The sequence below is a fragment of the Leiobunum rupestre genome, chromosome 7, assembly GCF_980474605.1.
Source record: "Leiobunum rupestre chromosome 7, qqLeiRupe1.1.hap1, whole genome shotgun sequence".
NCBI classification, from domain to species: Eukaryota; Metazoa; Arthropoda; class Arachnida; order Opiliones; family Sclerosomatidae; genus Leiobunum; species Leiobunum rupestre.
The window spans coordinates 56,956,740-56,974,041 of NC_143390.1; the positions used below are offsets into that span (position 1 = coordinate 56,956,740).

The 17,302-nt window shown below is 34.8% G+C and overlaps 1 protein-coding gene across 1 annotated transcript in view; it reads right to left on the minus strand.

Annotated features, from left to right (window-relative positions):
- LOC149937551 (uncharacterized) overlaps positions 1-17,302 on the minus strand; it is a 51,609-nt gene that overhangs the window by 14,365 nt on the left and 19,942 nt on the right. The window contains exon 8 of the mRNA XM_090153832.1: positions 4,231-4,326. Coding sequence (XP_090009958.1) covers positions 4,231-4,326 — 96 coding nt within the window. The remainder of the gene's footprint in view (positions 1-4,230; positions 4,327-17,302) is intronic.

Below are 17,302 nucleotides of genomic sequence, written 5' to 3' on the forward strand. Positions count from 1 at the left end.
TAAAACTAATCATGGAATGAAAACTTTTTGTTATACTAAACAACGACCATGTGAAGAAAATGTAAGATTGCATTTATGGATGTCCCCTTAAACAAACCCCTCTCCTGCTCATACGAACGTGGACAGGCGTTTTTTGGGGGTCGTTAGATTAGGCCGATTGCACTTTACGGCGCGTTTTAGTCGCTTTTTACGGCCGTTACATAATAGTTACAAATTTGCAAGCTTCTATCACAAAACGCACGATATTTTCAACATGCGAACTGACTAACAGGGGGAGATATACTTCTAAATAAATATGAAAAAATTCTTTAAGTTTCTCTGCTAGTTCTTCTCTAGTTTCAAACTCAACTCTCGGCTGCTTCTTTAATCACTATCTTATTTATACGAAAGGCTACATCCATATTTTCAAGATTAAAGATATTCTTCTCTATTTTGGTTATTAAATCTTGGTTTACCGACTCAAGATTGTTTTTAATTGTAGAAATTTCAAATTTTAACACGAGGATATCTTTAACGTCTTCATCCAACTCTGATAATTTTTTACACCTACTATTATCGCTTTGCTATCATGGATAAAGATTCATTTGTGACGTTAAATTTGGTGTCAATTTTACTACTCAGTTTGAGAATTCCCGATAGAATGGAGTCTCTAGTTTCCGGCGGTATTGAAATATTTAGTACTAACACGCAGCTCGGCAGAGTTCAAATTAAAAATATATTATAAATAAAAACCACTAACTCACCCAAATACAAAAAATAAAGGTCCAACGAATATTTGCCGAGTGGTTTTTCGAGTTCTGGAATTCTGCCACAATGAGAACCGCAACCGGTGTAGGATTGTATTTATAATATCGCTGACAGAAACTGGATGAATAACATGTAGATAAGGATGTTTTTACATCTAGCGCTGATTATTCACAGTGCGTAAAGGCAGTGTTTGACGTAGATAGTGTAAGGGTCGGGTATGGTTTCAATATCTGTTAAAAGCTTCCGTTGTATACCTACTTCGGTATTTGGGGTTTTTCCCAAGTAGAGATCGTTATCCCCTTATTCGTTTTATAAATATCCTTTGTGACAAACAATGCTTCACTACGCCGAAACCGAGGTTTCAAAAGGGGGTTAGAGCGAAGAATTTGGACAAAGGAGTCCGAGCAATAGACCGAGAGAGTAAGGAGTAATGTGTCCATAGAAAACTTATTCTTATTTATTGCAAAGTTGCAAAAGCCTCTAAACTTTGTCGAGAAATATAATTAACAGATATTACCTTACATTTATAGTAAACAATTCCTAAGAATGCATAAAGCTTCTCATTGATTAACCAAACATATATTAAGGAAACTATAAACCTTACTTAAAAAAATTAATCCAATTGATAAGATAGTTGACTGACTTTCACAAATATCAAATCCCTATCTGAAAATGTAAGATTAATTTTTCTACTTTGGTGTGCAATAGATGTATTAAGCATACATCTATACAAACTTTATTCGACGGTAAAGTACCGAATTGATAAAGAAATTCCATACAGGGCTTTTTCAATAGATGTATAAAGCATACTTGTATACCAACTTTATTCGACGGTAAAGTACCGAATTGATAAAGTAATTCCATACAGGGCTTTTTCAATAGATGTATAAAGCATACTTGTATACAAACTTTATTCGACGGTAAAGTACCGAATTGATAAAGTAATTATATCCCTATCTTTTTCAAAGATAAAAAATAAGTACACTAGCAAGAAGACTTTTTCACGTGCTCCTGCTCTTGGCTACACACATCTTGCTCTACTGCATCGTAATCTCAGTTGCAGACTTGCGAAAGGATCAATAGTTAAAGAAATCTATTTCCAATTACAACCAATCAACTTTATTTGCTAGATTTTTTAGCTTCGCTGACCCTTTCTCTTAACATTGTTTAAATACCAGCCACCAAGATAAACAACTATGTTGATTTTTTTTTAAAGTCACCGTCGTATGTTTCAACTGCGTCAATCACGTTTATAGACGCCAGATTAATAATAGCATGAAAATATGCTCAACATTGTATTTATTATGCTTCTGGAAGGATGACTCTCTTCAATTTTTTAACATTTAATAATGCAATTTGAAAAAAAATACGAGATAACACAACATAAAAGAAAATATATGATATATAAGGAATATTATGAACTTATCTTTAAGCGTTTTTAAATAAGACACTGTTAGAAGTATTTGAAAAAAATTGTTCCGTGCAAACTGACGACAGTGCAATGAGGCAACACGATTTGCCGACCTTACCATGGATTAATTCAAAAATTAATCGATCTATTTTTGTAATTATTAAAACGGCTATATTGAAACGTTACCGACGAACTTTGTTCAGAAATGCTTACAACTTTGCTCTGAAGTATCCTTAGATTTAACCAAATACCGAAAAACATCATAATTATGTCTTACTCTAATTATAAATTATTTTAAATTTGAGCGAAACATTGGCCAAAAAATGTAAAAGAAGGAAATATGTATAATGGGATCGCCAAAAATATTGGGAACACTAGGGGGCACGAAATAAAATAGGTGGATTCTAAAATTGTTTGTAAAGAAAACGACTGGTATAAAAGGCTATTTAAAGAAAGTGCGTTTATCAAAAAACAGGGTAACTTAAATTTTGACGACGGTCAAAATATCGACTTGAAAAAATGCGTAAAATTATATAGAAAAAAAAATATAAAAATGATAAAAAATCCAAATAAAAAATATAAAACGAAAAATACAAATAAAAATTGAAAAAATTACGGTAAAAATAAAAAAAAAAATCCTGCGCATGTGCTAATTGAACCGAGGCCAAAATTGTAAAATTAAAAATTCCCTTAGTTGATAAAGAGCCACGAGCTCGAAAGCTCCTATGTTTTTAAACAACCTTAATAATTAAAGGTTTTTAAAATAAATACTCTTCCATGTATAAATTTTTTATATTTTCAATTAAATTATTAATTATTTAAGTTATATCTCAACCATGGAAAATAATAAATTTTGTATATTGGGCAATCGTAATCAAAAAGCATATCAACAATAAATATAAAACCAAATTTGCACATGGTACTTAAGAAACCGAACCAAATCATTTCGCACAAAAACACTTATGTTGTACAAAAAGTATAATAAAAGAACAACGGACTTCTTTTGTGGGTAATGGCTATAAACGGATTTATTTTAACTATAAATATATTGTTAAGCCTGGTCAAAGGAGCAAAACGTTCCATTGCCAATTTTCCGTAAATCCTATAGTTAGTCTAGTATCTCAGTGGTCAAAGTTTGACAAAACTTAGTATAGTCTTCTGGTTAAACAAAAACCATAACATTGGTTCGCGTTGTAGTCTCGTGCGTCGTGGGTTCAGGAACTTCAGGTTAACTGATATACTATTAACATTTCCATATTTTGAAAGACCAAGCTACGTTATTATTTTTTTCATTCATTTTAACTTATTATTAGAGCGATTTTCGTAGGTGGAATTAGTGGTCAATATTTTCCATAAGAAATGGTTTCATATTGAAAATACGATAAGTAAAAAAATTTAATCAATAAATCGGAATATGCGTGATAAATGTAAATCTGTGGGTTTCCGAATCTGTATCCATTTATCACACATTCTGATTTATTTATTATATTTTCTATATTAAACAATTTCTTATAGAAAATATTTACAAATAATTCCACATATGAAAATTAATCGAAAATTATGTTAAAATGAATTAAAAATAAGTTACATAGTTTGGAGTTTAAATATGGAAAATGTAATATGTCAGTCAACCTAAATCCGCGACGCACGAGATGACTATACAAACCAATATAACCTTATTTTTGTGACCAAAACACTATACAAAGTTTGGTCGATCACTTACCACTGATTCTTGACAAACTATGGGAACAAGGGAAAATTGGAAATGTATACTTTTGTTCCTTGGAAAAAATTGGGAAAAAAGTCCATAAAAAGCCATTTTTTTAAACGTTTCAATTCCTTTGGTCATTTTATGATTTCGGCAGCTTTAGTAAAAAGTATGTTGGAAGGACATAATTTACGTTAGTTGAGATCGGGCTAAGTTCGCAGTTAACGATTCGTGTCTCATTTATCTGCAAAGTGATCAATATAGTTATTTCAGGTCAGATTTTTCAAACCATGTCCGCTTACCCAGTAGTGTGTAGTGGCTATCGTATAAAAGTAAAGAACTCAATACCATGACGCTGGCTTACATTTTTGATTCTCTGGCGTAGGTGAGTTTTCATTTATGTTGATTTTCGTGGAATCATTTGCAGAATCTTTTTCTTGAAATTCTACAGCATCTTTAACTGTAGGAAAAAAATCATATATTTAAATCTGAGACGAGAAGACTTAAGGCTAGGTTATAAAAGGCCGCGTGTTATCGACACTTGACGGCACAGGTCATAATTTTTTGTTTTAAACCGCAAATTTAAAATTGCCCAAATTATATCCATTTTGTAATAATGTCTATTAAACACGCTCATAAAACGGTGAATAGTTACTTATAACAACAGGGGTTTTAGCTAGCAATCGGCTTAGACAAAAATAAGTAAAGATAATTTATACTTCTGTAATATTTCCGGGGGCCAAAAATTGTTTTAAAATTAAGAACAGTCAAAGCTGTTCGTGACTTTGAACTAAAAAAAAATTCCTCCTAACTTTATCGACCATAAATACCAGATTAGCCCATCCTTGATTAAAAAAGGAAACATTAGTCCCACTCCGATTTACTTTTGAAGTAAGCGATCCTAATCCGTGGAAAATGTAACACCGATAACACTGAAATTGAGCCATAATGTGGCCGGATCCGGGTAGGTCCAAACTAGTGGATTACAGAAGCAGCATCTCCTCGCTCGTTCGACGCCGGGCCGCGTACGTCAACATTGGACTCACCGTGGATACATTCCTCTAGGTCGAGGCACGTTCCATTTTCCCGCGGCTGACCGTTTGCGCATTTCACGACCACAAAATGGTGGCTTGTCTCGTTTAACTTATTCCAGTGCGGAGAGAATAGACTATGAGCAACCTTAAATGTGTCCAAGAGGGACCCAGCAAAACTCTGCCAAAAATGTATATCTACCCTCTGGTTTTGTTCAGAGGCCAAGTCTCAAGGATCTCGGTGGCGTGAGCTTTCACCAAATCACGGGTTCGGAGCTCGACCCGACTAATCACCAACATAGCATCATCATTCTCGCTTTGGTTTTTCCATTCCACCAAATCGCACACCTCAAAGGGCCGAAACATTCGCAATAAATTATGGTTTACAATTATATCGAACTTAACGCCACCCAGACGGCAGGCACATATCACATCATATCTGTAGACATTACACAAGAATACAATATATGCGGGGTATCTTCATTTGATCGACCCAGGCATTTTTCTCAAAAACTATATCTTCTAGAAATTTTCAGTATGTACTCTCTCGGTGAAGATCGTTCTTACTTATGATTTCCAGAAAAATCGTGAAATTTTTCACGGTTTTAGAATTTGTAGTTTTTGAACGCTAGGTGGTAGACGAAAAATATCAGAGAGTAAGTTGTAGAGCATACTCGAAAACCTTAAATGGAGTAGGAATGGTCAAAATCGTACATTTGTCACTGAAATAATATTTCATGAAAAATAACAAGTTGGTACTACCCAAATGTTTTTACGCCTCATGTTATTGTAATGAGTATCAGACTCCAGCCAGCGAAGACGATCACAAGTGTGTTTACTGCTTGTGCCCTCCGACAAAACACCAAAACAGTAAAATAATTTTATTGCATACGCAAGTGATTTCAGGCTCTCAGTTTAAGATCCCCTGTGATTAGAACATTTTACCTATAACTGAGCACTACCTACGTTATTAATAAAGGCCCGTGCACGCTCACTTTCTATGGGGTGACTTTTACTAAATACGTTTCTAAAAATGCTCAATAGGGGGGCATCTAAGTTTAATTCAAGGGTTTGTAGTTAGGAGTGGTGTTTAGTTAATGAAGTTACGAAGTAAATGTCGCGAGTATCGAGCTTAAAAGTCGCGAGTATCGAGCATCAATGTCGCGAGTATCAAACTTCAATGTCGCGAGTATCAAACTTCAATGTCGCGAGTATCGAGCTTCAATAGCGCGAGTATCGAGCTTCAATGGCGCGAGTATCGAGCTTCAATGGCGCGAGTATCGAGCTTCAATGGCGCGAGTATCGAGCTTCAATGGCGCGAGTATCGAGCTTCAATGGCGCGAGTATCGAGCTTCAATGGCGCGAGTATCGAGCTTCAATGGCGCGAGTACCGAGCTTCAATGGCGCGAGTATCGAGATTCAATGGCGCGAGTATCGAGCTTCAATGGCGCGAGTATCGAGCTTCAATGGCGCTAGTATCGAAAATCGGGGGTAAATAGTCTGAACCGCGTGGCGGATGCTATTTACTTTCAGGGCTAGGAAAATTCCGTGGTAATTAGCATCCGCCGCGCGGTTCAGACTATTTACCCCCGATTTTCGGGGGTACCTCGTTTTCGGTGGTAAATAGACTTGCTAGCGTGGTCAGTGCTATTTACCACCGAAAAAAATGATGCCCCGATTTTCGGTGGTAAATAGGCTGCTTCTTAATCAATGTTATCATCTTTCACTTCGGAGGACCTAACCTAACCTAACCTAACCTAACATAACCCAACCTAAACTAACCTAACCTAACCTAACCCCCGATTGTCGGGGGTAAATAGACACAGGCTATTCGCCACGGAAAATCGGGGGTAAATAGACACGCCGTTAAACAAATCTGTTTTATAATTTGATTTTACTTCTCTTTTGTAGCCTTAAATATCTAGGAGATATTTTGTTAGCCAAATTGCTTTATAAAATGTTTGATTTGTGTTTTGGGTATCGACTACTTGATGAATTTAGATGGTCTAGCGACCACTTTAAAAGTTTTAGGGTTTAGTTTATTCACAATTCCTTTAAACATTTTTTTATTCTAAAAAATATATTTTTTGCGTCCTTGCAGTAGCGCTAATCGCGTCGAAAAACGTTATTTTTAAGATCCAATGAGATTGCAATATTATTTGATTTTATTAAAGGGGATGAGCATACCGGGGGCCCCAACGGGTGGGATTGGAGAAACGATAAAAATAATCTCGACATATTCATTCTCCCTGAGTATAAATAAATACATTCTTTGCTATATTCTGAAATATCCACAGCTTTGCAAACCACATACTTATTTGTCAAGACCTTTTTTTGCAAACTAGTGTTTTCAGACTTTCCTGTTTTCGGGTACCATAGCTTGCAAATCAGATACTTATTAGCCAAACTACTTTTTGAGACTTTCAAAGTTCGAAAATAGGTACTACTTTGCCAAGTACTTTTTTGAAAACTTTACCCAAAATTATTTATTGAATTACCATAGTTTGGAAATGAGATAATAATTAACACAATTCCCCCCCCCCCCCCCGTCACCGAGTGCGCCACTGGAGAAATTGTAGTATTCGCTTACTTAGTGAAATGAGAACAAATGTGGAAAATTAAGGTTTTCTAACTGGAAAGGTGCGAGCTGAAAACAATAAAATTCATTTAACACAATACCCCCTTCCCTCCCCCTCCCTCCCAACCGGGTGCGCCACTGGAGTAATAGTGCTACTCGCTAGAAAAATGAGAACAAATGTGGCAAATTTGGTCGTTCTAACTTGAAAAGTCGTTGAGCTAAATGAAAATTAAGGTACCCCCCCCTTCCCCATGAACGCCTTTTCGATGTGGAACTAATTAACGACATTTCGTCCATAGCAATAGTCCCACTTCGATATATATCGATGTGGAACTAAAAATGAGATAAAATAGCCAAGAAAAAAGATAAGCGACTTCACCACATAAGCGGTTCGAACCTAATGGAAAATTAGCAGCTCGTGTTAGGTTATTTAACAAGATGTTTGACGTTTTTGTAGAAAACCCGCTACAAAAGAACAGTTTTGAAAAAAAAAGTAGCGGGGGGGGGGGGAAATAGTCACAGCCGCGCGGCGAACACTATTTTAGCCTCTTTTTGTTTTTCGCCGTTTTTCCAGAGCCCAAATAGTGATTCCACTCTATAAGAATTATATAAGCCATAAAATTCGTTGCCGCGAAAAACAGGCTAAAATAGTGTACTCCGCGCCATCAGGACTAATTTCGCCTGAAAAAAGTCGAAGCCCGAAAAACAGTCCAAAATAGTGGTAACTCAGTCACACACTTTTTAACCCGATTTGAGAAACAGGCCAAAATAGTGTTGGCCGCGCGAAGAAAACTATTTTGGACCGTTTTTAGGGCTAAAATAGCTAAGCATTTGACGGCAAGCTAATTTTGCCCGAAAAACAGGCCAAAATAGTTGCCGGCTAATTTGACCCGAAAAACCGGCCAAAATAGACACGGCCAAATATTTGGGCTTTCAATAATATTGACATAAAAATTTCAAATTATGGCTCCACAAATAAATGTGTAGATCTGTTTGGCTATTCTTCACTATAGGTACTTTTTTTTTGCAATTTTTTGGTCTATTATTTAGAAAGATAAGATAAATATAAAATTGTTTTTTTCCAGCCATTTTTTCCTAGGAAAATATAACATATTTCGAAATTTTTGTACGTTTATGATGAGGTAGGACTGATGACGATTCAACGAAATGACATTACTAAATTTTTATAAGGTGCGCAAACCGAAAATGTGTTTTTTTACGGCGAATTCAATTCGCTAAATACTATGTATGATTTCACTGGATACTATGTCCGTAGGACGGTGGGGTTAATATCTGCACCCAGGAGGATTATAAAGAATGGGGCTGGGGGGGGGGGGGGGCGCCGGGGGGGGGGGGGGCGCTGGACAATCAAGTGAAGTGAATGTGCGGCGCCGTCAGGTGCCAATAATTCGTTTACGAATCCAGTTTTGCTTTTACATTCATGTAAATAAATAAAGACTGCAAACATTTTATAGGAAAATCGTCGTATGATTGACGGAAATATTTCTAGCCCTTGCTCAGAGATATTAATTCACCAAGGCGGGGAAAAATGATGACAAAATGCGAGTCGTGGCCTTATCGTGGAGTGAATTAAATCTGAGAGAGGGGGTTACATACAAGGGAAAAGAAAATAAAAAAGTGGGGAAGATTCAAATTCAGAATGGAAACCCTTTGCCTCTAATCAATCACAAAATCTTTATTTAACACTTAATTTTATAAAACATTAAAATACAACATGAACCTAATCAGGGGGATTGAGGAATAATTCTGCTTAACAATAATGATGTTTAGGCCATCTCCACTATGGTTCATTTGACTTTCCAGAATACGAGGGGCGACTTAAACATAAAAATACACTCTTTGACCTTAAATTTCTTAATTAAACTATCTCTTACGGTTTTCAATGGGATCTGTGCCGGTGTTCCTAACCTCACGTTTAAAATACGTAGGGGGCAGAAATAAATATACACTAACACTATTAATAAACACAATTATACTACTACAATTAAAGGTTCAACAATTAAACAACGACAAGCATCAACTCCAAAAATGACTACAACGAGGGTACAGCGCGAACGAAAAAGGTAATCCTAACTGTATAAATACATGAAGTGGAATGAACTCTCAACCTTGAGGGGACCTGCTTTAACCCTTTTCTCGAACAATAGCGAGGGATTGAGCCTTCTTCCCAAAAATAATTATCGACATTTTCACCGGCTATTTCGTTGTTTGACCCTGGGTATTCTACAAAGGGGGGGATTATACTAAATTTCTATTTATCACTTGATTCGTGACTGCTCTTCGATTAACGGGAGCTTCCGGATTACGGGGTTCCGAATTACGCAAAACACACGCACACGCGTTTTCCTGGAGGGGCTCGACGGGGGACTTCTTGTTTCGCGGTGACAGTTCCAAACTATCAATTCGTCTCGCTTGCGGCGCGGATGCCCGAATTACGGTACGGATGTCCGGATTTATTTATTTCGACATGGTCCTTCTCTTGCCAGAGAGGCCGAGTTCAGTCTTGATAAATCAGACTTTTGTCCAGTTCAAATAATCATAGTAATAATCAGCTAGGCTAATACCCAAGGCACCACCTTCGGCCTAAGTCATCAAGCGACTTTTGAAGCCTTTAATTCAGGGGGCCGGGTTACAATGCGTAATAGGGTGGTGGCAAGCCCTGCATGCCACGCGGCCGAGCCAACAGCTCCCTACACTAACTGTCGAGTTCTCACAAAAGCAGGATTCTGTCTCTTTGGGGCTCCGTCTCTTGGTTTTGCTCCGGGGATTTTAGGGCGGAGTAGAAAATAAAAAGTAATTGGTTACTTCCCATTTTACGTGGGTCATTGGTGCACCTAAGACTAGTGTCCTCTCATGGGACGTATGCCGTCGTCTGACCTACGAAAGGTCGCTCGGGTTGCGGGGGGTGGGGTTGCAGAGAAACTCGAGGTTCCTGATTTTCTGTTTCCAAGCAGAAATGTCTGGGCGCCCTTTCGACTCTGTGGCCTGGCCTTGGAAAACGTGCGCTTTTTTTGGAATATCGCTACCTGGTAGTGGATTAGAGGCTCGCGAACATGATAAGGTTTCTATGGGATCACTGTGAGCTGAGGGGATATTATTGGTCTAGTTTTGAAAGTTTTTTGGGAAAACATGGGTCGGGGCGGCTCGGAATTTATGGCACTATGGTCTTGTCGCAGAGGGAAAATACGCCAATTAGCTTTACAAAGCGAGGCCTCTAATTTTAGCATTGCTGAAGGCAGGGATTTAGTTTATAATTTATATTAGGTACACTGTTAAATTAATTATCTTAATTTTATATTTTAAGGCGGGGGTTGATTAAGTTCTATAAGATTTATAAACTATATTTAATTTGAATGTAGCGTTCAAAAGTTATTTAGGTTTTTTAGTTTAACATTAATTTTAATTATATTTAACACTGGAATTAGTTTTCATTAAATAGGTCTTTGAATTCTAAGATATTTGACATATGGGGCTTTACGAATACGTAACAATTACTATAGATGGCCAAGAGTGGAGGGGGGAATGTAACAGCAAAAGCAAATAACACATAAAAATAAAAAAATATAAGTATGCGGGTAAAAATGAACCTGAAGGGTTACAGGACTTATTTCTTCATCAGGCCTACCTCATCCAAAACGTAAAAAACTCTCGCAATATGTCGTATTTTCTGAGGTACAAATTTCTGGCAAGTAACAATTTTACGTTTAAGATAACTTTCTTAATAATAAACTGCGGTTACAACTTTTTACAATACTGTAATCCTTGACAAATAACTAACCAAAAAAAAACAAAAGTACCTATAGTAAAAATTCCCATATTTTTTATTAATCCCATTATCAAGAACCTCGATATCTAATTAAACTTAAATATACTACATAGGTACTTGGCAGCGCTACGTCACAGTTTTATACATTAATAATTTAGCGCCATCCGTGGCAGTTGCTTGAACTGTAATATTGAAATCCGCCATTACGGTAACGGTTTGCCTAATTCTTTCGGAGTTTCTAATAAAAATTGTTTAAAAGTGTTGTGTGACGGGGTGTAAGAGCAAAACTGGGTATTTAAATGAAAGTGGGGAACTAATAAGATTTCATAGAATACCGAAAAAGATAGTCAATCAGTGCGAAAAAGCTAAAAGCTAAGGCTTAGTAGAGAAAGTGATAATCTTAGGGTATGCTCAAATCATTTTCACTCGGGTATTTCCTTTACTCTCTTTTAAAATATGTGGAATTGGAAAGTTTAATGAGTTTCTGTTAGGAGCCCCAGCTTCTCTGTTTGATGAAACCAATCCAGACTGGGTCCCCTGTATGGATTTGAATGATAGTGATGGCAAAAATCCAGACGACAACTCTCCACTTTTATCCAGATTTAAGCGATATAAAAGAAAAATTAACCGTTCAAAATCTAAAACAAGTAAAATTAATTAATCTTATAATAAATATTCAATAATATTTACTAATTTTGCTTTTTTTATGTTAGATCGCAAACTACCAGAAGAGTCGGCAACTATATTGTCTGACCGGCCTAGCGTTTCATTTTAACAAGACTCATTCTCAGCAATTACAACAGCTAATGAGGAACCTCTGAATTTAATTGATTGAGAGTCTTTTTCTACTGATAATTATGTGGAATTACCACCTATCATTAACAACGATTCATCAGTAAATGTCTCTACTGATGTATCCCTCATTTTAATAAGTACTATCATTGAAGATTTGGTGATGGACTTCAATGAACCAACGGATATCCAAATAAGGAAAATAATATAGAGTGTGTATGTTCAGACTGAATATATTTTTTCTACAGATATGGCTACACAAACTGATCATTTAAGCCAAGACTTTAGTACGCAAACTTGTGTTAATGTTTGTGATTTGATTGTCTTAGAAAATGCCATCACGAATTTAAGTGAAGCCAAAACATTAATCAATGAATTATCAGCCAAATTAGTAGAAAAAGAAAGGCTTCTGTTGAGTTATCAAAGTGAAATGCAAGGAAAATTTTCAGAGTTAGCGTTCATACGCAATCAGTTGCAAAAGAAAAGTTATTCGGAGATTTCTTTCATTGCAGACCACGAAAAAGTACAAATTTACACGGGTCTTGAAATGTATGAAGTTTTGATGGAAATAGTTGACGAAATAACGCCTTATCTATTTCGAAAATCAAAACTATCAGCTTTTCAACAATGCATTCTAACACTACTGAAATTAAGGCTAGCTCTTACAAATAGAGATCTTGCTTATCGCTTCAATATATCAGAGAGAACAGTGGGTAGGATGTTTTATAACACATAAGATGCCTTGGTCATGTGACTTTCCAGATACATTTACTGGCCAGAAAGACATATTTTGCAAGCCACAATGGCCATGTCCTTTCGCGAACATTTTAATACTAAAGTCGCCGTGATTATTTATTGCTTCGAGATATTTACAGAAAAACCATCAAGCGTACTTGGACAAGCAGAAACAAGGTCAAATTATAAACACCATTATACCGTGAAGGTTCTTATTGGGATTACACATCAAGGAACTGTCAGTTTCTTATCTAAAGGATGGGGTAGTAGAGTTAGCGCTAATTACTTGACGGAAATTTGTAAATTGTTGGATAAATAAATGCCTGGAGATGTAGTATTATCGGATAGAGGCTTCAATATTTAAGATTCTGTTGGCCTATACTATGCCACTGTCAAATTACCCACCTTTACCAAAAATAAAAAGCAATTAGATCCAAAGGATATCGAGGAGACCAGAAAAATTGCTAACGTTCGCATACATGTTGAAAGAGTCATAGGACATCTCCGTCAAACATTTACTATATTACGTAACAAAATACCCGTTCAACTTTTACATGGTGCACCGGAGGATAATGAAGCTAGTATAGATAAAATAGCGTTAGTAGCATGTGCCCTAGTAAATCTTTGTCAATCAGTTGTGCCATTGGAATAATCTTGAAAGTGAACTAATTGACATAACCAAATTTTATGTACTAAAATGTTTTTGCTGTGAAATTTAAATAAATTAGAAAATGAATAGAAAGTCAATATAAAATGAATGAAACATTTTATCTATGCTTAAACTCAGGTTCATTTAAATGTTTAATTAAAATCAAGTACCTTAGTGAAATTTAGGTTTTTTTTATTGAAGGATTTTAATACAGTCTGGGCAATACCATTTTTTTTCTTTGCTAGAACAACTATTTTTAAGCACTGAGTGTGAAACCATTTAATTTTGCAATTTTCCTCGTCGCATGCTACCATTTTAGAGCCATCATATTTTTTTTACAATAACACCATTTTTCAGAATTATCACTATTGTGGTTTTGATCAAAAAGTTTACGTGAACTGAGTATATTAGAGAGAGATTGGTTTTCATTTTTATTTGAACTTTGAAAGTGTCTTTGGACATTGATGACGAGGGGGGGGGGGGTTATCAAAATTTTTCGTTGGACTGAACATTCCCAACTGCATAGCGTGATGGCTCGGTTGATTTAAAATAGCTTTTGGGGAACTTGGTACAGGACTATTTGAGATGTAACTATTTATTGGGTGCAACTTTGATGGAGTTCGAAAGTTCCCATTATGGTTGTTAGATTAAAATTACATGGACTCGAGTTGCCTTGAATATTTAATGGAAGATTGCCTTGACTAACTACTTTACGTCTATTTGATGGGCCGCTAACGTTTTCTTGACTTGATTTCCTTTAACTACTTAGCTGTTGTTTTTTTTCAAAATATTTGGTAGGTTCTTTTGACTATAGTTAGACATGGTTTAGAAGGGCTTGATTTAATTTGAATACTTAGCGGTTGTTTATTCAAAGTATTCGGTAGGTTCTTTTGACTAGTAATTGAGTAGAGATGGATCATATTTGAACATGTAATCCAAGATGGCCGCCAAGATGGCCGCCAAAATGACCCAAAATTTTTTTCCAAAAACCAGTTTTTGACTTAGGACAAAGTCAACAAAATATTTTTGTTTTCAATCTCAAATTTGACCTTGAAGAACTGGCCGCCCAAAATGACCCCAAATTTTTTTCCAAAAACCAGTTTTTGACCTTAGAAGAAGTCAACAAAATATTTTTGTTTTCAATCTCAAATTGGACCTTGAAGAACTGGCCGCCAAATTGACCCAATTTTTTTTTCCAAAAACAAGTTTTTGACCTTGGAAAAAGTCAACAAAATATTTTTGTTTTCAATCTCAGATTTGACAATGAAGATGACCTTTGACCTCGATGCTTGACCACTGTACACAACCCCTAAGCCTCGGTCTATCACCCCAACAAGTTTGGACATGATCGGACAAGCTCGGACCGAGATATCGGGGGTAATGTTTGACTTCCCCGACTACTTCAACTTATTTACTTTTGACATCACTTTTGTTTCGTTTTTTAGCCATTTAAAATGCTAATTAGTTAATTGCGAGAAAGGGAAACGAATTCGTGACCTTCGCTTTATAGCCTTGACAAGTTTGTCTGTCACGTGCTATCTTACTTACCACTGTCGAAATAAATTACATATTTTAAAACACAACAAATTGTAAAAGGCCTGATTGGTCAATATCCGCCCAATAACTTATGTTTTACCCCTGTTGAAATGAAACTTCAATTTATTTACTTTTGGAGATAAATAAATAATACAATAACGACATAATAAACAATTAATACATATTTTAAAAACACAACAAATTACAATGGCGCTGATTGGTCAATATCTGCCCGAGATATAGCCAATTATGTTTATAATAAATAAAATAAAATGTATTTACTTTTGGAGATACAATGTTTTTACATTTGCAATACAAAGGTATAATTTTAACCAAACAGGATAGCTTGTTGGTTTTCAATAGTACACTAATACATTCTAAAATAACATAATCAATAAAAATTCCGAAAAACAATTATTTTAAAATAATAAATTAATTACATAAACAATCAATAAACATAAAAAAATTACAGTGGACTTAAACGAGCGATATCTGCCAGAGATATAATCACTAATGTATTATGAAAAATTTAATTTATTTACTTTTAAAGATACAATGTTTTTGGTTTTAGCAATTCAACTGTATAATTTGATCCACCTACAAGAAAAACGTGTAACTTTAGCAATATAAAATAATTCTTACATTTATTTATTTTTGAAGATACAATGGAAAACGGTTATTATAAAGTTACGTAATCAATAAATATTCCAAACAACAATTTACTTTAAATAAATATAAATAATTAACTTTCTTTTTTTTATTTAAAATAGCAACTTTGTGAATACCTTTACACGTAGATAGAATTTTCTCTGATTATACACAGTGAATGGATGGTTGTTTATTTGGTGACTAAATTAAAACAAAATTAAGTTTAATTTTTTTCAAAATTAAACATTACTTACTTTAATTTATTTATAATTTTAACTTTCTGGTGAACTGTCGTTACCAGAAACACGCAAAGCAATCGTAGACGACGCGATCTATAAAATTCTGACGGATTATGAACTATGTTGTATCAAACACAACCTGCAAAGTAATTGTCTATATATCTTTATAAATTATAATTTCCTCTAGGATAAAACTGGTTCAACATTGTAACCTTGTAAAACTGATTTGATAACCACACCCTAATTTTCGTCACGCGTAGAATTTATCCACTCATTGCAACCTTGTAAAACTGGTTTGGATTTTCAACAATTGACTGTCACACTTTCAAACGCAAAATGTTTATTATCATCTGGCATCATTGATCCTACTCTATTTTTTACTCACTTTCGCATCTCCGCGCCAGATTGAATTAATCAATAAATTATAAACGCAGATCACGTTTCGCCAGGAGAAATTCCACAGAGCCCCGTTGAAAAGAGCAAAACTGGTTGCCCTATATTTGATATGAATCAAAAAACGGATTTTTTACAAAAAATTAAATTTTTATTTTGTATTGCTCTGTTGTTTATGTAACTTTTCTCTATATAATACAAGAAATATTTATAAAAAAAAAAGATTTATTTCACTTTATACACAGTGTTTTTTTTAGATCGAGGATAAATACATACCGAGCTATATTCGGATTCTATACAATCTGTATCTCTCGAACGTCTTCTATTTCCTCTTACACCACATATTATACAAATTAAATGTTGAGGAAAGATTAATAATGCATCCGATGGAATTCTCACTGATAAACAATTGCCTTGACTAAAAACAACAGGTCGGTAGTAAAATCGACAATGTTTATTCCAACAGTAGTATAGGAGTCCACCATAGGTTTCTAACGTTTCAGTATATCCAAAACAATAAGGACAACATATAAAACCATCTTTTTGTACTTTAACAGAACCTCTTTCCAACAAAATTTTGCAAGAAGTTTCATCCACTATATAAAATGAAGTTATATTAAAAAATATAATTAAAGAATATTAAAATTACTAAATAACATACTTTTATCTCCAAAATTGAAGAAAAAACTGTATTTCTTAATATTCAACTCGCGCGTTTACCCGGCGAATATATTTCTAATGATTAAAGGTAAAATTATCAAGTTTTATACACATGCTGTATGTGTAGATATTAGTATTATCATAAATTATATAAAAAATAAGTCAAGGTAAAATCTTTTTCATAATATAGTATATTTAAAATCACCTTTAGAAATAATTAATCAAATAATTTGTCTCAAAAATAATTTATATTTTGTAATTATTTTCAACCTTATCAAACGTTAATTATAATACAAATTTATCGTAAATACATGTACTTTTATATATTAAAAAGGGTGTTCGTATCGTTCGAATGTGCTTTCCCCCATCAATACACAAACCTGCTAAC